This window comes from Cetorhinus maximus, chromosome 14 (assembly GCF_964194155.1).
Source record: "Cetorhinus maximus chromosome 14, sCetMax3.hap1.1, whole genome shotgun sequence".
Classification (NCBI taxonomy): Eukaryota; Metazoa; Chordata; class Chondrichthyes; order Lamniformes; family Cetorhinidae; genus Cetorhinus; species Cetorhinus maximus.
Genome location: NC_135892.1, coordinates 9370087 through 9394946, shown reverse-complemented (window position 1 = coordinate 9394946; position 24860 = coordinate 9370087). Strand labels below are relative to the sequence as shown.

The 24860-nt window shown below is 40.9% G+C and overlaps 1 protein-coding gene across 1 annotated transcript in view; it reads left to right on the top strand.

Moving 5' to 3' along the window:
- Positions 1 to 855: 855 nt before the first annotated feature.
- Positions 856 to 24860, top strand: part of LOC144689992 (protein sel-1 homolog 1-like) — a 55230-nt gene continuing 31225 nt past the window's right edge. Inside the window, exons 1-6 of the mRNA XM_078557531.1 lie at positions 856 to 1045; positions 2210 to 2315; positions 15165 to 15327; positions 21340 to 21393; positions 24366 to 24425; positions 24534 to 24615. Of these exons, the coding sequence (XP_078413657.1) occupies positions 856 to 1045; positions 2210 to 2315; positions 15165 to 15327; positions 21340 to 21393; positions 24366 to 24425; positions 24534 to 24615 (655 nt within the window). The remainder of the gene's footprint in view (positions 1046 to 2209; positions 2316 to 15164; positions 15328 to 21339; positions 21394 to 24365; positions 24426 to 24533; positions 24616 to 24860) is intronic.

Genomic DNA, 24860 nt, shown 5'->3' with positions numbered 1-24860 from the left:
AGGGAGGTGCATATATATTTGAAAAATGAAGATGTAAAATGGCATGGGAGAAGGCTGACAAATGGGACTGAGTGGATAGCTCTTTCAGAGAACCAGTTAGGCTTAGCAGGCCGAATCCCTGCTCAGTTTGGTGCAATCCATCACATTCTGCTTTCTTTACTATATGCCACTTTTAGCAGCTTTTTTAGCACTAACCACCACCGTTAACAATCCCTTTGTCCTTTAGTTCATGACACCTTTGTCAATCTCTCCTTTGTCCCCACCTATCGCTGGCCTTCTATCCAGCTCCACCTGCCCCACCCCCCTTAAACAGTATAAATTTCATCACATTTCCACTTCTCATCAGCTCTGAAGAAGGGTCATACAGACTCAAAACGTTAATTTTGTTTTTCTCTCTCCACAGATGCTGTCAGACCTGCTGAGTTTTTCCAGCATTTTCTGTTTTTGTTTCAGATTTCCAGCATCCATAGTATTTTGTTTTTACCTTAGATTCTAATCTAAGTCTGTGTGGAATTAGCTGCTCCAAGGCAGGCCAGCAGCAAACAGAGACACTGCAACTTGTCACTGTCCTAGGATAAGAGAAGAAAATTCTCAAGATCTCCTGCTGCTGATTACTGTCCAGTGACCCCTACTGGAAGGTGCACAGGCCACAAATTATTGCCACTTGGGCCAAGGCACTGACAGGCTGCTGTATCTGTGGAACTGCATTCTCTACATGTGTTACCAACTCTTAGAGATGGGTGAGGGAAAAATCTAGGGGAAATGAGAAATGTGTCTCCTCCCTTACAAAAAATTTGTTCAAAATCAGTTTTATCAATGTTAGACTCGATCCTAAATAATCCTACATTTCAGGGCATGGAAGATGAAAATGGTGAAATGCAATTGGAGGAAATATTAAAAAAAAATCATGTTACCAACGAGTCAGAAGAAACCAGCGAGTCAGCGACAGCCCAGCAAGCGCAGCCTTCACCCAGTGATAAAGGAAATAAGGATAAAGACAAAAAATTACAAGAGACTAATAATGGTTCAGAACAGATTTTGCAAGGTAAGGAAACCATAGTAGTTTATATTTTGGTACATAACAGGCAAGACGAGCTTAAGAATGTTAACATCTCAAGATTTTAGGTGTTTAAGACCATACTGTACCTCTTTCAGAATAACGGACATCAATTTATAGATTGTGATGAATCGGAGAACAAATGGCTCTCAATGCTTTACTGATGCCACTATTTGTCCACTTACAAGGGCTTCAAAATTCACAGAAAACCTTATAGAACATTAACGGCCACCTAAATGCTTCGTTCTGCCTCTGCTACTTTTTTACCCACGGCATGCCAGGTGGGCAGCCCAGCAGTGTTTACTGTGCGGGCAGGCATTGGGCAAGAAGTGGGGGGAAGCCTCCTTTGGAGGTCTCCTGTTCTCATTGGAGGCACCCCCACCCTGCTAAAAGACCATGCCACCCACCCGATAACCCTCCCCCTGACCTCTCAAATCCAGCCCCCAACCCTCTCACTGGAATCTGCCAGCCAGGCCTTGCCAATACCTAGACTTACCTTAAAGTCCAGCTCCATCACCTCCTCTTGTTCGGGGAACGTTTGTAGAGCCAGCCGTGGTTACCGTTCAAACCTGCTGGGATTAGAGAGCTTTCAGCCATCAGATTAGCCTGCAGCTTTCTAAGGTGGGAACTTCCTTACAGATCGGGGTGAAAGTCTTGACCTTAGGCAATTAAAATGGCTGCGGGGCAGCCCACTTTGGTGGGCAGGCTCCCTATCAATTTTATATTCGGGGGCACGGTGAATACGGTGCTCCATAAAATCCAGCCTGTTAACACTTTCTTTGTCAACAGATACTGCTAGACCTGCTGTTTCCACATTTTCTGTTTTCATAACCACTTCCTCAACCTGCCTTAACTGCCACCTTCAATGATTTGTGGTTGTTGGTGTTAATCTCATTATCAATGACAGGAATAAAATTTAGCATTATACGCGACAACTCAGTATAAGCAATTCATAACATCAAAGCTACTGTAACAATGACTTTAAATGTTTATTGCAGTTTTAAGTTGAAAATAATTCTCAGGCTACTGTCCAACAGCATAGAATTATTGGCGAATCTGCACATTACATCATTACTCAATGTGCACAAAATATTAAAGCAATCGCTCGAGCATTTTCAGTGTTAAACATCGGTGACATTTTGAACATAACAGACCAGCAAGAAACAGCGAAAATCAGGCAGGCACAGGAAATGGAAGAATTCTATCAGAATGGTACCAAAATCCTGAAAAGGTCCAGAGATAAGAAACTGAGGAAGGAGTGAGTATGAATAAATAAAATCTGAGTAGTAGTTGCATTTTCTGCTCAAGTGTGCCAGATTACAACATTGTACACTCTTTTTCACAACTTTTAAAGGCCCAGTATTCCCATGCAACATGTCATATGAGAACATCTTTAACCAATAAACTGTGGCCAACATTTCCAGGTTTTTAGAGTATGACTTGCTCTTTCAATTTTTGTTCTCACAAATCCTGTGAAAGAACCTTGTCTATCGCAATTTTGTAAACTGTCATTTTCTTGTTCAATAGCTGGCCATTGAAGGTGATAGATGGCCTGGAGGATTAATAATGTCCTGATTTAGGGTAATCTGCACACTAGATTTATTGAGAATCATGCTACAATACTAGTTCTTTGACTCTAGCTACACAGAGCCCATTTTCACTGAGTGCTGAGTGCCAGTCTAGCCTAAAAAACTCGTTTAATGTTCTTGGCTGGCTGGTATTGGTGCCGTTTCCCAGTGCTCCTTTACCCCTTCCCCATATTTTTTGTGCTTTGGAGGAGTGTTCCCTATACAATGGGCATCCAGTAGCCTCTGTCAAGAGAAACACACACAGACCACCAGTAAACAATGTAGATAGGCATTATCTGATGTGGCCTGTCCAAGTGCAAATATTGTTCATATGAACATAAGAATTAGGAGCAGAAATAGGCCATTCAGCCCCTCGAGCCTGCTCCACCATTCAATAAGATCATGGCTGATCTGATTGTGGCCTCAACTCCACACTCTACCTGTGCCCGATAACTTTTGACTCCCTTATTAGTCAAGGATCTATCTACGTCTGCCTTAAAATGTACATTGACCCTGCCTCCACCGCTTTCTGGGGAAGAAAGTTTCCAAGATTTACGACCCTCCGAGAGAAAAAAATTTCTTCTTATCTCCGTCTTAAATTGGAGACACCTTAGTTTAAAATTGTGTCCCCTAGATCCAGTAAATGCAGCAGCAGTGCCATTGCCACAGTGTTCAGGCTGCATTACTAGCTCCACACATTGGCTGACAAACCATTCTTCATATCGAACTTAGATAAAAGGACCTTGAATTTGGGTGTTTGACATAATTTGGATGGACAGGAAATGAATATCAGAAGAAAGCCATCACGCTAGTTACAACCCCCTTAGTTCTGAAATTTTCTGCCAGAAGTAGCAGTTGGGCACATAAAGGGGTGGATTATATGCCAGCTTTTAATTATTATGAGGCAAGACTTCCGCCCTTCTCAAGAAGGAAGTCTTGTCTCATAGAACTACTGACCAGTTGGAGGCTGGCAACTCTGCAGTACCAGCAGTGCTACTGGGAATGGTGGCCACCACCGATACTGCACCAGGAGGCTTTCAGCAATGGACCCAGACCTCTAGGTAAGCCCAGGATTTTGCCAGGGCTGGGCTGGCAGGCACTGGCGCGGAGTGTGGGTAGGCATGTCAGACAGGGCAGGGGGCGTAAGATGGACACGGAGGGAAAACTGTGGCGAGGAGGCCTCTAACTGGCACACGGGACCTAAAAGGAGGCAACCTTCTCCTCACCAGCCCTTTCACTGGCCAGCAGCCCACAGGATCAATTTTGGGTGGGCCTCTCCTGCCACATGTTAAAGTCTGAATGGCGATGGGATGAGGCCCTTAAGTGGCCATTAATTGTCCATGTGAGAGCCTCAATTAAGGCATCCTGCACCATGTCTCCCCTGCTGCTTGTAAAATCGTGGAGGGCACGGGCATGCCTCCGATGGCATGGCACCCTATTTTACGTGTCCACCTGCCTGCTATCCATTGTAGATGTCCTGTAAAATCCAGCCCAATACGTCTACCCAAATACAGGCAAGCATTTTAAAATGGGCATGCATGACAGCGTTGTGCCGTATGATGTCTTTTCTACTATGGCAAGGCACTGTAGTGCATTTCCATGTCTCATAGTTGAGGCTGGGATTCCATTGTCCCAGCGCTTGCGCTCAGCACAAGAATGAGCCTGACTGAGAAATTGCCTGGGGTCAGATGAAAGTCCTGCCTCCCATTAGGACAAGAAGAAAAATCCAAGATCAGCATTCTAGCCTACCAACCTAAACAATTGGGAGGCTCATCATATTTGGCACTAAATTCTGCCTTAAATTTAAATGACATAATATTTAAATTATTCATTACAAATACCTTTAGCTGTGATCTCCAAAAAGCATCCTCGGTTATAGCTGTAAGTTTATATGTGTAAATCAGCCTTTCTTATGGCTTCTTTGAATAACATACAGTTAGCGTCAAATTATGAGGAGCCTTATGCTATTTATCTTGGCTTGCTATGAACTCATTTCACTTGGCACACTTACAGTTGTTTTCAAATCCAAGTTCAAGGGTTGAAAAGAGTAACTCTCCATCATCCAGTCCTCCTCCTTCAGGTACCATGCCCTAAGAGGGCGTTAGCAACCACGGTCTTCCATTGGATTGGTCCTTGATTATGCTGGGCGATGTACTGCAATGGTTTACCAATGCCTTCTTCAGTATGGCTAACCAGGAAACTCTCCTGCCCTTTACCACCTGCCATCAGGCATTTTGGAAGGATTTATAGGCTGATAATCAACCTTTTTTTGTTATTCATGCACCTTCCACGGCCACAAGTCCTGAAGTGGGACTTGAAACCTACTTCTAGCATCCCTACTTCTGGCCCAGAGGTAGGGACGCTACCACGCATCACCCACTGCTTTCTCAAATTTTTATCACCAGCTAAATAACCTGCTTTAATTCTCAGAGCTAATTTTCATGATGACTACAAATTAGCTAGTATTGTTGCTGGGTGGTTAACAATAAAAGCAGAGCAACTTGCATAGCACCATTATCAGATTGAAATATCCCCCAGTGATCTGAATGAGTGGTAGTATTGGTGGGGGTGAATGGAGCAGGAGGTAGATAAAGAAGGTTAAGGGAGCAAACCAAAAGGCAAGTCAAGAAAGTAAGTTCTCAGAAAGCTTTTGAAGGTTAAAAGAGACTCAGTAAGGCTCATAAACACATCTATGATAAAAGCAAAATACTGCGGATGCTGGAAATCTAGGACAAAAACAAAAATACCTGGAAAAACTCAGCAGGTCTGACAGCATCTGCGAAGAGGGATACAGTTGATGTTTCGAGTCCGCATGATCCTTCATCAGAAATTCTGATGAAGGGTCATACGGACTCGAAACGTCAACTGTATCCCTCTCCGCAGATGCTGTCAGACCTGCTGAGTTTTTCCAGGTATTTTTGTTTTTGTTCATAAACACATCTGTTGGTCTGCTGTCCCCGGCAGTACTTGGTGTTCATACCAATAACCTCAGACTTTTATCAAAAAGACAATTGCTTCCTTTGTGTTTCCCTTATTGCGTCTGTATCAGTAAATTCCTCTTCCATCCCGCCTCAGTCATCCGCTTAGTCTTTAAAGTAAAAGTAAGGTCTTTAGTTTGTGTTTCGGTCTCTAACCTTGTTTTTCTTTTTCTCTTTCTTAAAAGTAGCTTGTTAAATATAAGACTAATACTGGTGTGTAAAAAAAAATTACAATAAAGTATAAAGAGCAGGGGATTCTTCAGGTGTAAAGAGCAGGGATACTAGAGTAATTAATTAAGTAATTAAATAAAATATGATTATGATGGCAGGACGGGTGATGTGTTGCTGCTGCAGCATGTGGGATCTGCTGGACGCCAAGGTGATCCAGTGTGAACACATCTGTAGTAAGTGTTTACAGCTCGAGGAACTTCGGATCCGATTTAAGGAGCTGGAGTCCGAGCTGCAGACATTGCGCCACATCAGGGAGGGGGAAAGTTACCTGGGCACTTTGCTCCAGGAGGCAGTCACACCCATCAGATTAGGTCATTCAAATTTGGTCTGTGATCAGGGTCAGGAGGGTGTGACTGCAGGTGAGGCAGGTATGGGGACCCAGGGAGTAGCATTCGAGGTGCCTCGGCCCCTGCAACTGTCCAACAGTTACGAGGTTCTTGCAAGCTGTATGGACGAAAGCGGGGACTGCAGGGAGGGTGAACGAACTGACCACGGTGCCGTGGTACAGGGAGCCATTCAAGTGGGGGGAGCAAATAGGAATGCAGTAGTGGTAGGGGAAAGTATAATTAGGGGGACAGATAATGTTCTCTGCAGCCATGAGCATGAGTCCCATAGGCTGTATTGCCTGCCTGGTGCCAGGGTTAAGGACATCTCCTCAGGGCCGGAGAGGAACTTGGAGTGGGAGGGAGGGATTCAGTTGGCATCGTCCACGTTGGTACCGACGACATCGATAGCACCAGAAAGGAGACTCTGCTGAAAGAATTTGAAGTGTTAGGAGCTAAATTAAAAAGCAGAACCTCCAAGGTAATAATCATAGGATGACTACCTGAGCCATGGGCAAACTGGCATAGGGTAAATAAAGTCAAGGAATTAAATGCTTGGCTCAAAGATTGGTGTGGGAGGAGTGGGTTTCAGTTCAGCACCAGTAATGGGATAGAAAGGAGCTGTTCCGGTGGGACTGGCTTCACTTGAACCGTGTTTGGACTAGTGTCCTGGCGAATCGAATAATTAAGACTGTAGAGAGGACTTTAAACTAAATAGCAGGGGGAAGTGTTCTAGAGAGGGGTTATGTAGGCTAACAAAGCAAAAGGATATGACAGCAGTGCAGGGCATCTATTTAGGTATTGATACCCAGAGTATGGCAGGAAGGGACAGAGTGTACAAACATAAAAAAAAGCAGCAAATAGGGTCAAAGGGGGAAAAATGGTAAAAAGTCAAAATTAATGGCTCTTTACCTAAATGCACATAGTATTTGGAACAAAATAAATGAATTAACAGCACAAATAGAGGTTAGTGGCTATGATCTTATAGCCATTATGGAGATCAAAGCTAGGAAGTAAATATTCAGGGGTATGTGAATTTTCAAAAGGACAAGCAGGAAGGAAAGGATGGTGGGGTAGCTTTGTTAGTACGAGATGGAATAAGTACGATAGCAAGAAATGATCTTGAATCTGAAGATGTAGAATCCATTGGGTGGAGGTAAGAAATAACAAGGGGAAGAAGACTGGTGGAAGTAGTCTATGGCCCCCTACCAGTAGCTATATTGTAGGACAGAGAATAAATCATGACATAATGAGGGCATGTAAAAAAGGCAGTACGTTAATCATGGGTGATTTTAATCTTCATGTAGATTGGGAAAATCAAATTGGCAGAGGTAGCCACGAGCAAGAATTCATAGAGTGTATTTGGGGCAGTTTCCTAAAACAATATGTTGTGGATCCAACCAGGGATCAGGCTATTTTGGATCTGGTAATGTGTAATGAGACAGGTTTAATAAATGATCTCAAAGTAGAAGATTCCCTAGGAAATAGTGACCATAATATGGTAGAATTTAGCATTGAGTTTGAGAGTGAGAAACTTGGGTCAGAAACAACTGTGCTAAACTTAAATAAGGGTAATTACAAAGGAATGAGGGCAGAGTTGGCTGGAGTGGACTGGGAAAGCAGTTTAGCAGAAAAGACGGTTGATGAACAATGGATGATGTTTAAAAAAATAGTTCATGACTCACAACAAGGATGGTCTTATCGGGAAGAAGGCGGGAGAATGGGGTTGAGAAACTTATCAGCCATGATTGAATGGCGGAGCAGACTCGATGGGCCGAATGGCCTAATTTCTGCTCCTATGTCTTATGGTCTTATGATATATCCCAGTGAGAAAAAAAGATTTTAGGAAGGGGATAAACCAACCATGGTTAACCAAGGAAGTTAAGGATAGTATCAGTTTGAAAGAAAAAACATGCAACGTGGCAAAGATTAGTGGTAAACCAGAGGATTGGGAAAGTTTTAAAAACCATCAAAAGATGACCAAAAAAAATAAAGAGGGAGAAAATAAACTTTGAGGGTAAATTAGCAAGTAATAAAAAAACAGACAGTAAGAGCTTCTTTAAATATATAAAAAGGAAGAGAGAGGCCAAAGTGAACATAGGCTCCTATGAGAATGAGGCTGGGAAATAATAATGGGGAACCAGGAAATGGCAGAGGAATTGAATAAATACTTTGCATCAGTCTCCATGGTAGAAGACACTAATAGCGTTCCAAGAATACTAGATAATCAAGGGGCGAAAGTGGGGAGGAAATAAATACAATAACTATCACTAGAGAAAAAGTACTAGGGAAACTAATGGGGCTAAAGGTTGATAAGTCCCCTGAACCTGATGGTTTGCATCCTAGGATATTAAAGGAGTAGCTACACAGATAATGGATACACTGGTAGTAATCTTCCAAGAATTCTTAGATTCTGGAAAAGTCCCAGAAGATTGGAAAACTACCAAAGTAACGCCCTTATTCAAAGAGGGAGGGAGACAAAAAACAAGTAACTATAGGCCAGTTAGCTTAATATTCGTCATTGGGAAAATGTTAAAGTCTATTATAAAGGATGTAATAGCAGAACATTTAGAGATGCATAATATAATCAAGCAGAGTCAGCATGGCTTCATGAAGGGGACATCACGCCTGACATATTTATTAGAATTCTCTGAGGAGGTAACAAGCAGGATAGATAAAGGGGAACCAGTAGATATAATATATTTGGATTTCCAAAAGATATTCAATAAGTACTGCACATAAGACTACTTAATAAGATAAGAGCCCGTGTTGTTGGGGGTAGTATATTAGCATGGATAGAGGATTGACTAACTAATAGAAGACAGAGAGTTGGGATACAGGGAGCATTTTCAGGATGGCAACCGGTAACTAGTGGAGTGCTGCAGAGATCAGTGCTGTGGCCACAATTATTTGGATTATATATTAATGGCTTAGAGGGAAGTGAATGTACTATTGCTAAGTTTGCAGATGACACAAAAATAGGTGTTAAGGCAAGTGATGAGATACTGAGGGATATAGACAGGTTAAGTGAGTTGCCAAAAACTTGGTAGATGGAATATAATGTGGGAAAATGTGAGGTTATGCATTTCATCAGAAGTGTCGAGTAGATGATCCATCTCAGCCTCTTCCAGAGTTCCCCAGCATCACAGCTGCCAGCCTTTTGGCAGGAAGAATAGAGGAGCTGAATATTATTTAAATGAAGAAAGACTGCAGAAAGCTCCAGCACAGAGGGATTTGGGAGTTCTCATGCATGAATCCAAAAAAAACTAACATACAAGTTCAGCAGGTAATAGGGAAGGCAAATGGAATGTTGGCCTTTATTTCAAAGGGAATGGAGTAAAAAATTAGGGAAGTCTTGCTAAAGCCATACAAGGCACTACTTAGACCACACCTAGAATACTGTGAACAGTTTTTGTCCCTTTATCTAAGGAAAGATATACTGGCATATAGGGGCAGTCCAGAGAAGGTTCACTAGGTTGATCCCAGGTATGGAGGGATTTTCTTATGAGGAGAGGTTGAGTAGGTTGGGCCTGTACTCATTGGAGTTTAGAAGAATGGAAGGCAATCTTATTGAGACATGTAAGATTCTTTGGGGGCTTGACAGAGTAGATGTTGAGAGGTTGTTTCCCCTTGTGGGTGAGTCTAGGACCAGAGGGCATAATCTCAGAGTAAGGGGGTCATCTATTTAAAACAGAGATGAGGATGAACTTCTTCTCTCAGAGGGTAGTCAACCTGTGGAATTCTTCACCACAGAGGGCTGTCGAGGCTGGGTCGTTAAGAAAATTCAAGGCTGAGATAGACAGATTTTTAATCAGTAAGGGAATCAAGGGTTATGGGGAAAAGGCAGGAAAGTGGAGTTGAGGATTACCAGATCAGCCACGATGCCATTGATTAGCAGAGCAGACTTGATGAGCCAAATGGTCTACATCTGCTTCTACGTCTTATTGTTTTATGGTCTTAGCTACAACCATGCAGACTCATGGGGTGCAGACTGATGACCTGATTCATTAGTCAGTTGGTTTGGCATATGTAACCAATGTCTCACGCATCTAGTGAGTCCCTGGCACTCAGAATGCCGCACATTGATCAGCTTGGTCGGGCAGCCTTGAACTCCCTGTTCCATCAAGCATACTCTTCTGGAATTGCTTCCAGTAAACAACCATTTAACATTAAATGATGCATTTCTGAACAATCTATAAGATTTCTCCTCTTCAACACTGTCACCTTTTATCAAACATTTCTCCGTAATGACAGGCATAAGCTTTCTGTAACCTTTTAAATTTGTGCTCATGTGTTTCCAACATTCAATCATTAGTGATGCGAATCACTCACTTTACAGAATCATTATCCGCACTTACCGCCAGATCAACACAAAGTGAATGCTTCATCATTTAAGTGATGATACCAATTTTTTCCTTTATATTCCTTTATCCTGCTTGCTGAACAACACAAAAGCCCTGAAGAATCTGTTTGTCATGCTGCTTTAAAGTGTAGAATAATATTTGGTTTGCTAAAATTATTCATGCACAGTAAATAATTTTGATCAACTGAACCTTGACTCACCAGCCTCAAAGTCGCTAAGCCTTTGTTTGTCAGTTCAAATGCAGGGTAGTTACTTTTCTTCAACCTCGTGTTTGCACAAAACCTCCTCATTCTGGCAATTATGTTTCTTTTTGATTTTGTTTCCACATTGACACTACTTTTAGGAGAATATAGCTGAACTTTTCTTTGAAGCTGTCCCATTTCAAAACCAGCAATTAGCATAAATTAAGCAATTAAATGGCTTGAACAATTTTCTGCAAACACTTGAGGTGATTATTTTGTTTCCATTCAAGCCCCATTACATATGCCTAAAATAAAATTCATAGCATAATAAATATATATAAATTACTTAACTTTGCAAAACCCATACACTTATCATAACTGTTAGAATGTTTTCAAAAACTTTCCCTGCCAGGCTTTCTGAAATCTAGGGATTTGGTTGCACTCTATTCTTAAAGCTTTAGTTTTCAAACAGGCTGGGGTATTGCAGTTCCCATTGATTAAATTCTGCATGTGTGGGAAACAGATAGAAATTGTAGTTTTTACCCTTTTCCGGTATAACTCCAATAACCAAAGTTTTTAAAATTCTTTTCATGGTATGTGAGTATTGCTGGCAAGGCCAACATACCCATCCCTAATTACCCTTGGGAAGGTGGTGGTGAGCCAACTTCTTGAAATGCTGCAGTCCACCTGATGTAGTTACACCCACAATGCTGTTAGGGATGAAGTTTTAGGATTTTGACCCAGCAACAGTGAAGGAACGGTGATATAATTCCAAGTGAGGATGGTGAGTGGCTTAGAGGGGAACTTGCAGATGGTGGAGTCTGCTGCCCTTGTTCTTCTAGGTGGTAGAGGTCATAGGTCTGGAAGTTGCTGTCGAAGGAGGCTTGGTGAGTTGCAGGCCAGTGCACATTCACCAGCCATGTTACCATGACAATCAGGCCATACTCCAGGTTGTGGGATATCCCCAATGAATGGCACAGGAGAACTATCAGTATTCCAGAAGTTATAGTGCCTCTTTGAGAACAACTCGGAGTCTTTCTTACAGCTCTCTGGTCAATACTGAATTCCATTCTGTAGTTCATAAAGGGCAATGTAGTTTATAACCCCAATAAAGTCGCACTTCACTGGGTTTGTCAATAAAAATTGCATTTTGTTCTGCCTTCTGTCAACCATTTCTCAAAAATTTAATTTAGAATTTCTGAACCCTAGCAAAACTGAAGTCAGTGGGAATTAGGGGAAAACTCTCCTTTGGTTAGAGTCATACCTAGCACAAAGGAAGATGATTGTGGTTATTGGAGGTCAATCATCTCAGGTGAGCAGGTCAGAGGCTGGGAATTCTGCGGCAAGTAACTCACCTCCTGACTCCTAAAGCTTATCCACCAGCTACAAGGCACAAGTCAGGAGTGTGATGGAATACTATCCACTTGCCTGGATGAGTGCAGCTGCAACAACACTTAAGAAGCTTGACACCATCCAGGACAAAGCAGCCAGCTTGATTGGCATCCCATCCACCACCTTCAACATTCACTCACTCCACCACTGACGCACAGGGGCAGCAATGTGTACCATCTACAAAATGCACTGCAGAAACTCACCAAGGCTCCTTCAACAGCACCTTCCAAACCTGCAACCTCTACCACCTAGAAGGACAAGGGCAGCAGATGCATGGGAACACCACCATCTCCAAGCCACACACCATCCAGACTTGGAACTATATCGCCATTCCATCACTGTCGCTGGGTCAAAATCCTGCAACTCTCTTCCTAAAAGCACTGTGTTCTTACAACAGTGGTTCAAGGTTCAAGAAGGTGGCTCAACACCACCTCCTCAAGGGCAATTAGGGATGGGCAACAAACACTGGTCTAGCCAGTGGCATCTGCGTTCCATGAATGAATAAAAAAAATAAAACTCAAAAGCATTTGTTAAGTTATAAACAAATTGCAACATTGTTTCCTGTTGTGTAAGTGTTTTCTTTGCTGCTTTGACGTGTTCCAATATTTCGTGATTCAAAGTAACCTTTGTTATCAACAGATCAACACCTTACAATAAAAATAACATTTACGCATTCAGATTATATATTATTTTGTCATAGAATAGCTTTCTAACTGGACTCCTAAAATCTTTTATGAAAGCATTCTTGCCTTATGTTTTCCTCTGACATATTATTGATAAAGACAGATAGCCCACAGTCTGGCTTTATACCCATAGATTCTTATATTGGTTAGCATTCTATGGATTTAGGAAAAGTAAAATAGTGGGGTAGATGTAATAAGCTGATTAAGAAATATTGAAATGTTGTAACTCAATTTGGAGGTTTGACATAAAAAATGAAGGTAAAAGTCTAAACTATTTACATGGTTATATCATGTCTGTATGGTAACCATACTTTGGCATATATCTCAAACAATTGTTTAAAAAAAACATATCTCCAAGCGCATACTGTCTGCAAAACTTGACTTCCTTTTGCATGTTTTTGTCACGCTTTTTTGTCAACTTTTCCTAATACAAATTCACATTTATAATGTAAACTGGCTAAATAATCTTGTTACGCCATTCTGTCATTGGTGATGTTGCAGCACCTCAGTTTTTTGTCTCATAGCTCCTCAATCAGCACTACATTGAAGCTGCTGTGTTCCAACCAACTCTATTTCTCTGTTTTCCAATTTGCCATCTTTTTGCTGGCTAACAATAATTAACAATATAAAATCAAAAAATTATGTCAGAAAAATATTGACAGCTTGTACAAATTTAAAATGGGAACTGAATTACAACTGTGTACCCTGATCCAATTATCCTCCATTTTCTAACCCACTTAAACAGAAGACAGCATTTGGTCTTGACTCCCCGTATGCAATGCCATTCATTGATCATTGGCAGTCTTCCAACTCATGAGAAGATGATTTGCACCGTGGTGCTCATGGTATTGGGGATAACATATTGGCATGGATAGAAGATTGGCTGGCTAACATGAAGCAGAGAGTAGGCATAAATGGGTCTTTTTCAGGTTGGCAAGATGTAACGAGTGGCATGCCATAGGAATCAGTGCTAGCACCTCAACTGTTTACAATTTATATAAATGACTTGGATGAAGGGATTGAAGGGATGGTTACCAGATTTGCTGATGACACAAAGATAGGAACGTAAGTTGTGAAGAGGACATAAGGAGGCTACAAACAGACATAGGTAGGTTAAGTGAGCCGGCAAAGATCTGGCAGATGGAGTATAATGTGGAAAATGTGAAATTGTCCATTTTGGCAGGAAGAATAAAAGAAAAGCATATTATCTAAATGGTGAGAGATTGCAGAGCTCTGAGGTGCAGAGGGATCTGGGTGTCCTAGTGCATGAATCACAAATGGCTAGTATGCAGGTACAGCAAGTTAATTAGGAAAGCTAATAGAATGTTATCATTTATTGCGAGGGGAATTGAATACAAAAGTAGGGAGGTTATGCTTCGGTTATACAGGGCACCAGTGAGACCACATTTGGAGTGTACAGTATTTGTCACCTTATTTAAGGATGTAAATGCATTGGAAGCAGTTCAGAGAAGGTTTACCAGACTAATACCTGGAATGAGTGGGTTGTCTTATGAGGAAAGGTTGGACAGACTAGGCTTGTATCCACTGGAGTTTAGAAGAGTAAGAGGCGACTTGATTGAGACATAAAAGATCCTGAGGGGTCTTCACAGGGTGGATGTGGAGAGGATGTTTCCTCTTGTGGAAGAATCTAGAACGAGGGGTCACTGTTTAAAAATAAGGGGTTGCCTATTTAAAACAGAGATGATGCAAAATTTTTTCACTCTGGGGGTTGTGAATCTTTGGAACTTTCTTCCTGAAGAGGTGGTGGAAGCAGAGTCTTTGAATATTTTTAAGGCACAGGTGCCTGGTATGCAAGAGAGTGATAGGTTATTGGCAATAGGTGGGATGCAGTTTTCAGGTTACTATCAGATCAGCCATGATCTTATTAAATGGCGAATCAGGGTCGAGGGGCTGAATAGCCTACTCCTGCTCCTTGCTCGTATGTTCGTAACTCTTGTGTTAAGCATCTCTGGCCACATTTGCTGCAGTGGAATACAATGGGCTGGGAAGGTGCAGGATTCACTGGAACCTGAGTCGGAAGGTCACGGGTTCAGTTCCCCTCCATGACTTCTTAGCCAGGGAAGGAGTATTCAGGCAGCTCAAACTTTAACAAATGCGATGCCATACAATGATCAACAAGTTCTATATCATGTAAAGCTAAACGTTAATAGTCAATTTATTAAGAAGTGAAATTTCTTATCATGGAAGTCTTCTGATCCATGGTGCTGTAGGTTATATTAATGGTCAGTTCATAGGCATTCTTATTTCATTAACATACAGTCTCTAATAGTGTTCATATAGCAGAGATTTAAATACAGTAGTATCTGGAGACATTTGACAATACAAATTTCCTGCTTCTAACACTTATATTTCCTGTTTTTAAGTAGAGGTTATAAGCTACTGGTGAAGGCAGCTGATATTGGAAGTACTAAAGCCATGGAGCGAATAGCCTATGCCTTATTGTTCGGTGACCAACTTCCCCAGAATGTCACGGCAGCTAAAGATCTCTTTGAGGCTCTGGCAGAAAATGGCTCGCATAAAGCCCAAACTGTGAGCTCCTTAAAAATGGACTTAACATGGAAATAATATGATAAAATATATAGTTGGCCACTTGACCTGCTAAAACTGAACTATCTTCTGAAGGATAATATCTTGGAACAGTCTTTCTCAAGTATTGCTCAAGAAAATGATTTTGATTTGGAAAATAGATGTTGCAACATACAAGGTTGCTCCATTTAAAAAATACAATATAAAGTACTTGGTCAGTTTAAAACAAAAGAATAAGAATATTCCTGACAATTTAAGGTTGAGATTTAATTTGATCTTGCCTATATAGGACTTTTCAAAATTTAACCTGGTGAATCAAAGGGGTTGTAATATATTCATCCCTCAATTGAAAAACTATTCTCTGCTTCAAGCATCAATATACGTAGATTATTCCCCACCAAAAAGATCAACAGTTGACAAGTGATATTCAGCAACCAACTACTAGATGCTATTCAAGAAGAGTAAGGACATGTTGAGTTGGCTTTCAATTTTATTTTTTCCCTTCCCCCTATGAGGGAGTGATTTACCTTCATTCAACAAGACAGCTTGCCTTTACATAGTATGCTTTTTTTTTTTGCAAAAATATATTTTATTCATAAAATATCTGAAAGAGCATTACAAAACATTCCAAAATGCCCATCACAAAAAGTGCAATAATATTCAAGTTTTCCACATAGATCAGGTTGCATCTTGAGGTGCTTCAATACAATCAAAGGAACATTACAGACATTTCAAAATGGTCATTATAGACAGTCAGACTGTGCAATGGTATTTACATAAGAACTAGGGGCAGGAGTAGGCAATTCAGCCTTCGAGCCTGCCCACCATTCATTACGATCATGGCTGATCTAATTTTGGCCTCAACTCCAATTTCCCACCCTCTCCCCATAACCTTTCAACCCATTACTAATTAAAAATCTATCTATCTCCTCCTTAAATTTATTCAGCGTCCCGGCATCTACTGCACTCTGAGGTAGTGAATTCCAAAAATTCATGACCCTTTGAGAAAAGTAATTCCTCCTCATCTCTGATTTAAATCTACCACCCCTTAGCCTAAAACTATGGCCCCTCTTTCTAGAATGCCCCAGAAGGGGAAACATCCGCTCCACGTCTACTTTGTCTATCCCCTTTAGCATCTTACATGCCTCAATTAGATCTCCTCTCATCCTTCTAAACTCTAGCGAGTATAGGCCTAAACTGCTCAATCTCTCCTCATAAGACAAGCCCCGCATCTCTGGAATCAATCTAGTGAACCTTCTCTGAACCGCCTCCAGTGCAACTACATCCCTCCTCAAGTAAGGAGACCAAAACTGTATACAGTACTCCAGGTGCGGTCTCACCAATGCCTTGTACAGTTGCAACAACACTTCCCTATTTTTATACTCCATTCCTTTAGCAATAAATGCCAAAATTCCATTTGCCTTCCTTATTACCTGCTGTACCTATGTACTAGCTTTCAGCGATTCATGCACGAGGACACCCAGATCCCTCTGCACTGAAGCATTCTGAAGTTTCTCTCCATTTAAATAATAATTCGTCTTTTTATTCTTCCAATCAAAATGGATAACCTCACACTTATCCACATTAAACTCCATCTGCTAAATTTTGGCCCATTCACCTAACCTATCCATATCCATTTGTAAATTTCTTATTTCTTCCTTGCAACTTACTTTCCCACCTATTTTGGTGTCTTCTGCAAATTTAGCTATAGTACCTTCTATCCCTAAATCCAAGTCATTAATATAAATTGTAAATAGTTGGGGCCCAAGAACCCTGTTGCACCCCACTAGTTACAGCTTGCCATCCAGAAAAAGACCCATTTATCCCGACTCTTTGCTTTCTGTTGGTTAGCCAATCCTCTATCCAAGCTAATATATTACCCCTAACTCCGTGTGACCTTATCTTGTGTATTAATCTTTTGTGCGGCACCTTTTCAAAGGCCTTCTGGAAGTCCAGATATACTACATCCACAGGATCCCCATTGTCCACTTTGCTTGTCACATCTTCAAAGAACTCTAGCAAGTTAGTCAAACATAATTTACTCCATAAAACCATGCTGACTCTGATGGATTGCATTTTGACTTTCCAAATGCCCCATTACTACTTCCTTAATAATGGATTCCAACAATTTCCCAACGACAGACGTTAAACTAACTGGTCTATAGTTTCCTACTTTCTGCCTCCCCCGCCTTTTTGAATAAGGGCGTTATATTAGCATTTTTCCAATCCACTGGAACCTTTCCAGAATCCAGGGAATTTTGGAATATTATAGCCAATGCATCCACTATCTCTGCTGCCACTTCCTTTAAGACCCTGGGATGTAGGCCATTAGGTCCTGGGGACTTGTCACCCTTTAATCCCAATAGCTTGCTCAGTACTTTTTCTCTAGTGATGGTGATTGTTCTAAGTTCCTCCTTCTCTATATCCTCTGCACTACCTGTTACTATTGGCGTGGTACTAGTGTCCTCCACTGTGAAAACTGAGGCAAAATATTGATTAAGCGTCTGTGCCATTTCTGTGTTCCCCACTATTAACTCCCCAGTCTCGTCCTCCAAGGGACCAACATTCATTTTAGCTAAAAGCAAAATACTGCGGATGCTGGAAATCTAGAACAAAAACAAAAATACCTGGAAAAACTCAGCAGGTTTGACAGCATCTGCGGAGAGGAACACAGTTAACGTTTCGAGTCTGAATGGCTCTTCATCAGAACTAAGGAAAAATAGAAAAGAGGTGAAATATAAGCTGGTTTAAGGTGGGGGGGGGGGGGGGGGGGGGGGACAGATAGAGCTGGATAGAGGGCCAGTGATAGGTGGAGATTGCCAAAAAGATGTCATAGACAAAAGGACAAAGAGCTGTTGACAATGGTGATATTAGCTAAGAAATGTGCTAATGGTGACATTAAGGGTAGAAAGCGTCCTGAGCAAGGTACAGATAGCCCTAGTGGTGGTGGGTTGGGGGGGGATCGAAATAGGCTAAAAGGTAGAGATAAAACAATGGATGGAAATACATTTAAAAATAATGGAAATAGGTGGGAAAAGAAAAATCTATATAAATTATTGGAAAAAGGGGGATCAGAAAGGGGGTGGGGATGGAGGAGAAAGTTCATGATCTAAAGTTGTTGAACTCAATATTCAGTCCGGAAGGCTGTAAAGTACTTAGTCGGAAGATGAGGTGCTGTTCACTTTAGCTACTCTCTTTCCTTTCATATACTTGTAGAAGCTTTTGCTATCAGTTTTTACATTTTGCGCTAGTTTTCTTTCATAATTTACCTTTGCTCTTATTTTTTTAGTAACCCTTTGTTGATCTTTAAAAGTTTCCCAATCTTCCAGCCTGCCACTGACCTTTGCAATTTGGTATGCCCTAGTTTTTGCCTTTAAGTTATCTTTAACTTCCTTGCTTAGCCATGGATGCTTTTTCCCCCTCTTACCGTCTTTCTTCCTCATTGGGATATATTTTACTTGGGAGGAATTGAATATCTCCTTAAATATCTGCCACTGTTCATCAACTGTCCTACCTTGTAGTCTTCCTGCCCAGTCCACTCGGGCCAAATTTGCCCTCATACCTATGTAGTTACCTTTTGTTTAACTCCAGAACACTAGTATGGGACTCAAGTTTCTCGCTCTCAAACTGAACTTGAAATTCCATCATGCTATGATCACTCTTCCCTAGAGGATCCTTTACTCATTAATTAATGGGATCATTAATTAATCCCATCTCATTACACAAAACCAAATCCAGAATAGCCTGCTCCCTGGTTGGTTCCACAACATATTGCTCTAAGAAACAATCTCTAATACACTCTATGAACTCTCCCTCAAGGCTATCCTTGCCAATTTGATTAGTCCAGTCTATATGCATATTAAAATCACCCATAATTATTGCCATGCCTTTCTTACATGCTCCCAGTATTTTCTGGTTTATACTGTGCCCTAATGCTAAACTACTGTTTGGGGACCTGTAGATTACTCCCACCAGGGACTTCTTTCCCTTGCTATTTCTTATTTCTACCCAGACTGACTCTACGTCTTGCTCTCCAGTGCCTATATCATTCCTCACTAAGGCACTGAGCTCTTCCTTTACTAACAAAGCTACACCACCCCCTTTTGCTTTCCTGCCCATCCTTCCGAAACACTGAGTACCCTTGGATATTCAACTCCCAAACCTGTTCTCCCTGTAACCATGTCTCAGTAATCGCCACCAAATCATACCTATTTATCTCTTTTTGCACTGTTAACTCATTAGTTTTATTCCGAATGCTATGCGCATTCAGATACAAAGCCTTTAAGTTTGCCCTATTGTCAATTTTCCCTAATCTTATATGATTCTTTGATGCAATATGGCGTTCACACACTCTATCCCTTCCTTTCACTTTTTGATAGCAATCAGCCTCGTCACTAACCTGCACTTTTACCCTCTCCTTGAACTTTGATTTTTTATATTTCCATGCAACTGAACCCTCCCCCCCACTATTTAGTTTAAAGCCCTATCTACGACCCTAGTTATGTGATTTGCCAGGACACTGGTCCCAGCATGATTCAAGTGGAGCCCGTCCGAACGGAATAGCTCCCTCTTTCCCCAGTACTGGTGCCAATGTCCCATGAATTCGAACCCACTTCTCCCACACCAATCTTTGAGCTTTAAGTTGTCTACATTGATCATGTTGCACTCTGAGATGCTTCAATACAATTGTGATACATGTAATATTGACTGCATACATTCAATGTGAGCCACATAGCCAAGGGGTCCATACAATTCCCAGCCCCTCGGTGCACTATGGCCGAAAGGTCTTAGACAGCAACCTTTCCCCATTGCGCCTCTGAGGCGGCTGTCCCAAGCTTTAGTACATCCCTTAGCATGTAGTCCTGTACCTTGGAATGTGCCAGTCTGGAATACCTGGTTGGGGACAACTCTTTGCATTTGAAGACCAACAAGTTTCGGGCAGGCCAAAAAGCGTCTTTCACCGAGTTGATAATCCTCCAACTGCAGTTAATGTTTGTCTCAGTGTATGCCCTGGGGACAGCCTGTTGATCACAGAGTCCAGTGTCACGGAACTGCTTGGGGTGAGCCTCAACAAAAACCACTGCATCTCTCTCCAGGCCTTCTTTGCAAAGGCACATTCTACAAGGAGGTGGACTGGCCTCTTCCCTACCACAGCCACCTCGAGGGCAATGTGCAGAGGGGTTGAGATTCCTGGCATGTAGGAAGGATCTTTACATGGCATTTTTTTTTGGGAAAAATATACTTTATTCATAAAATATCTGAAAGAACATTACAAAACATTTCTAAATGCCATCACAAAAAGTGAAATCATATTCAACTTTTACACATGGATCACGAGGTGTTTCAATATCAATGAATATTACAGTCATTTTAATATGATCATTACAGACAGTCAGACAGTGCAATGGGATTGGAGTTATCGACATACATCATGTTGCACTCTGAGGTGCTTCATTACAATTATGATACATTTAGTATTCACTATATACAATCTTTGTGAGCCGTACAGCCCAAGGGGCCTTTACAATTCCCAACCCCTCGGTGCACTATGGCAGAAAGGTCTTAGACATCGACCTTTCCCCCATTGCACCTTTGCGGCAGCTGAGCGTGTTTAACATAACAAAGATCTCCCAACACTCTGGCTGAGAACTGTATGGAAAGTTATAACCCCAAGCCCATATTCTGCAACACCACATTACAGTTCATTAGATTGGTCTAGAACAGTACCTTTTTATCATATGAAATTATGTTACAGGTAATGTGTTGAATAAATATTTCCATATGCTTTTTTTTTAAAATTGAGATTTGATTTATCTGTTTCTTATTGCTTATAACTAAATTAGCATTATTTCAAAAATTTAGATGCAGAAGTATTTCTCACATGGATAATAGGTTGTGAAATTAACATCACGTTAGTAATCAACAGCTGCATGAATGCTTATGGTGAAATAATGTGCCTAAGTTCTGTGAATATTTTTGAAGGTTTTAAACAAGTGTGTTTTGGGCTTTTGTTAGGCATTAGGATTCATGCATGCCACCGGTATTGGTGTGGGTTTCAATCAACCTAAGGTAAGAAAATGTAGGTAGTGTAACTTTATACAGTAATTAGATCAGAAAGAAGGCTAAATCATTCTACTGCTGGCAAGTTCACTGAGGATGATGTATTGTTGCAAAACCTTCCATGTATTAAGAGCATGATGGATGAGTTGAGAATATTACAATTCATTCAGCTATTGCTCCTAATATTCTTCAGTCCAACAAGATCTAACATGACAGCTTTTGCTGGATCCTGGATTGCAATTTCTACTTTCTGTTTCTAAAATACAAATTGGACATAGCTGCTACTGTTCTGGTCAGAGAACATATTGTGTGTTCTGTTTTGAGAAGCCTTGACCAATATGCATGTTTTGCATAAAGAATCAAATTGTTGATCAGAGGTTGAGGATGTTATACAAGGCAGCCACACAGCCACCAATTTATAACAGTGAGTTTGGCTTCAGGGATATTACAGTAATACTCTCGACAGGACCAATAATCGCAAAGTATACCACACAACCTGATCTCACACTGTTACTTAGATTCAGAAAAGACCAAAAAAATGACTATTTAAATCCTACTGAAAATTTAAGCATCAAAAAAATATTTTTTAAGAAGTCAAAATTAGCTGTTAAAAGAGTGCATTGTGGAACCTGTCATTGTGTCCATTTTGGAATGGATGGCACAGGCAGGTGTAGGCGAGCAATCCTTCAAACTAATTTCAGAGAGCTAGAAAAAACATGAAGCGATGAATCAATATAGTAGCATCCTCTGAAATACCATACCAAAGAATACCATGCGTAAGTGCAGAGAAACAGGCACAGATAAACACTATCAATATATAGCTCAGAGCCTAGTATTGGGAGCAAGAAGAGAAAGACTTGCATTTCCATAGTGCCTTCATGGACACAGGATGTCTCAAACTGCGTTACAGCCAATTAAGTACTTTTAAAGTGCAGTCACTATTGTAATGTAGGAAATGTGGCAGCACATTTGCACACACAACAATGTGACAATGTCCAGATAATCTGGTTTTGTGATGTTGATTGAAGGATAAATATTGGCTGGGACATTGGGGAGAATGCCCTTGCATTTCTTTGATGAACTTTTACTTCCACCTGAGAGGGCATATGAGGCCTTTGCTTAACGTCTCTTCTGAAAGATGGTTTTAGGTCCTTGAGGAAACAGAATGTCTTGAGGGCAAAGAAATCTTGTAGTTATCCAATGGGCTTCACTAAAACGGAAGAGAATTGAGGTATAGTCAAAGGATAAAGGGAACAATTGAGGGGTGTTTAAACTGTAACACTGTGGGACAAAGATACATTGTCAAGGTAGCAAGGATAATATTGATAGGACGGAAGGAAATTATGCACTGAGACTTTCTGGTCTCCAGACTTCCTCTGTGTCAATCCCAGCTGCTTCCACTGCACCATCCAATAATTCCTAGAATTGCAATTCACTTTACAAATACAACCATTGTTTTGGTTTAACCCACCCCTTGAATGCTTGTAGGACTCAGCCATTCAGAAAGTCCTCCCAGGTCCAGGATTACAATCCCAGCAGAAAACCATGCTTCTACAGTTCAAAATATTCAATATTCTCAATTATAGAGCTATTTTCATCCCTTTCCAAGCCATGGCCCTAAGGGCCAGTTTTGTTTTACATTCCTACTGAATCCTCTGAAATACCATACCAAAGAATGCCATGTTTCCTTACCCCCACCCCCTGTCATCCCTCCTAGCTTGACACTTCACTTTCTTGCCCATTGTGTGATAGTTCTTTAATGATCTGATTTCTGAGTTTTGTAGACCTTAGGAATGGTAAGATAGATATTGAGTATATCAGTGTGAGTACATCAGTGGGAGTGTCACTCTGAGGCATTGGAAACAAAGGGAGATAGAGACTTACAGAAAATGAGAAATGAACTGGATAGCTTGATAAGATATATCACAATGAGTAGCAGGTGAGAGTGGGAGATGGGGAAAGAGAAAGAGACAAGGAGGGAGGTGGGGAAGAGGGTACAAGAGAGAGATGAAGACAAAGAGAGAGAGAAAAGCAGATGGGGAAAGCAAGAGAGAGACAGACAGACAGATAGACAGGGGCTAGGGAGAAAGAGGGAAAGGAAAGAGATGTGAAGGGAGAGACTTAGAGAAAGGAAGACAAAAAATGAGTGACACAAGAGGAGTCAGTCGGTTGGCAAGAAGCAGGGGGAAAGTTAAAGGAAGAGTATTTTTTTTTATCCGTGATCCATGTCACACAAGATTAATTGTATTACAATCCACTGTATTATAGGTGTAACATTCTTGTTGTTTTAAGAGAGCATCCTCTGACTCTGCAACTGATGGTGCAGAAGATGTGTCTGTGTTTCAGAAACTTACACTTCGTAACTCATTGTGTAAATAGAACACTGCAAAAATCTCTATGTGATGCTAGATTTAAACAACCTTTGCTTTGCTGGCCATAATGCTCTTGTGAGTTCATCACTAATTTGTGTTGGACGCTGGTGCAGTTTGGACCAGGTCATAAGTGAGTTATTTTGTATTCATCACAGGGGGTGACATTTACAGTGATAGTATCATATATTTGATGACAAACATTTGATACTATCATTGCAAATCTGGATGTGTTGGTACTGTTAAAACAAATGATCATCAACAGGAGTAGACCATATGGCCCCTCGAGTCTGCTTCACCATTTGATCATTGCTGATCCTTAGTCTCAACTCCACTTTCCTACCCACATATCCCTTGATTCTAGAGTCCAAAAAACCTATCAATCTCAATCCTGAATATACTCATCGTCTAAGGCCTTTGAGATAGAGAATTCTAAAGATTCACAACCCTCTGAGTGAAGAAATTTCACTTCACCTCAGTCCGAAATGGCTGTCTCCCTTAACTATTCATTGTGAATCTCACTGTGTCAAACTAAGTGCTATAGAATTATTTTGTTACCATTGAGGACATATTTTTATACTAAATAGAAACCTTGTTATAAATATTTTTCAGGCACTGGTGTATTATACATTTGCTGCATTGGGTGGAAACTTTGTAGCACATATGATTTTGGTAGGTGCATTAACTGTATAATTTAAACTTGTGTAGTTGCGTTCAATCATCAATAGCTAATAATTTTTAAGCACACAGTGTTGTATATAATGATTTCTCTTCCAACAGGGCTACAGGTATCTTAATGGTATTAATCTGCCACAGCACTGTGAAGCAGCTCTTGTTCATTACAGAACTGCAGCAAAATATGGTAATCATCTTTGAATCTCAATAGGTAAAATGTTAGTTGTCCTTCAAGAAGTATAAGTTATCTATCCAAAATCTGCTGTGTTGAAGTAATTTTCAGAATGTGCATGCTATAATAATCTGGGAATTTGCCTTTGCGTATTCGAAGTTTTTGCAAATAGAATTTATTTATTCTTATGACATCACCTGACATGGTTGGTAACAGGTGGAAGCGTCATCGACGCCCACCTCTATAGGAAAGAAAGAGAT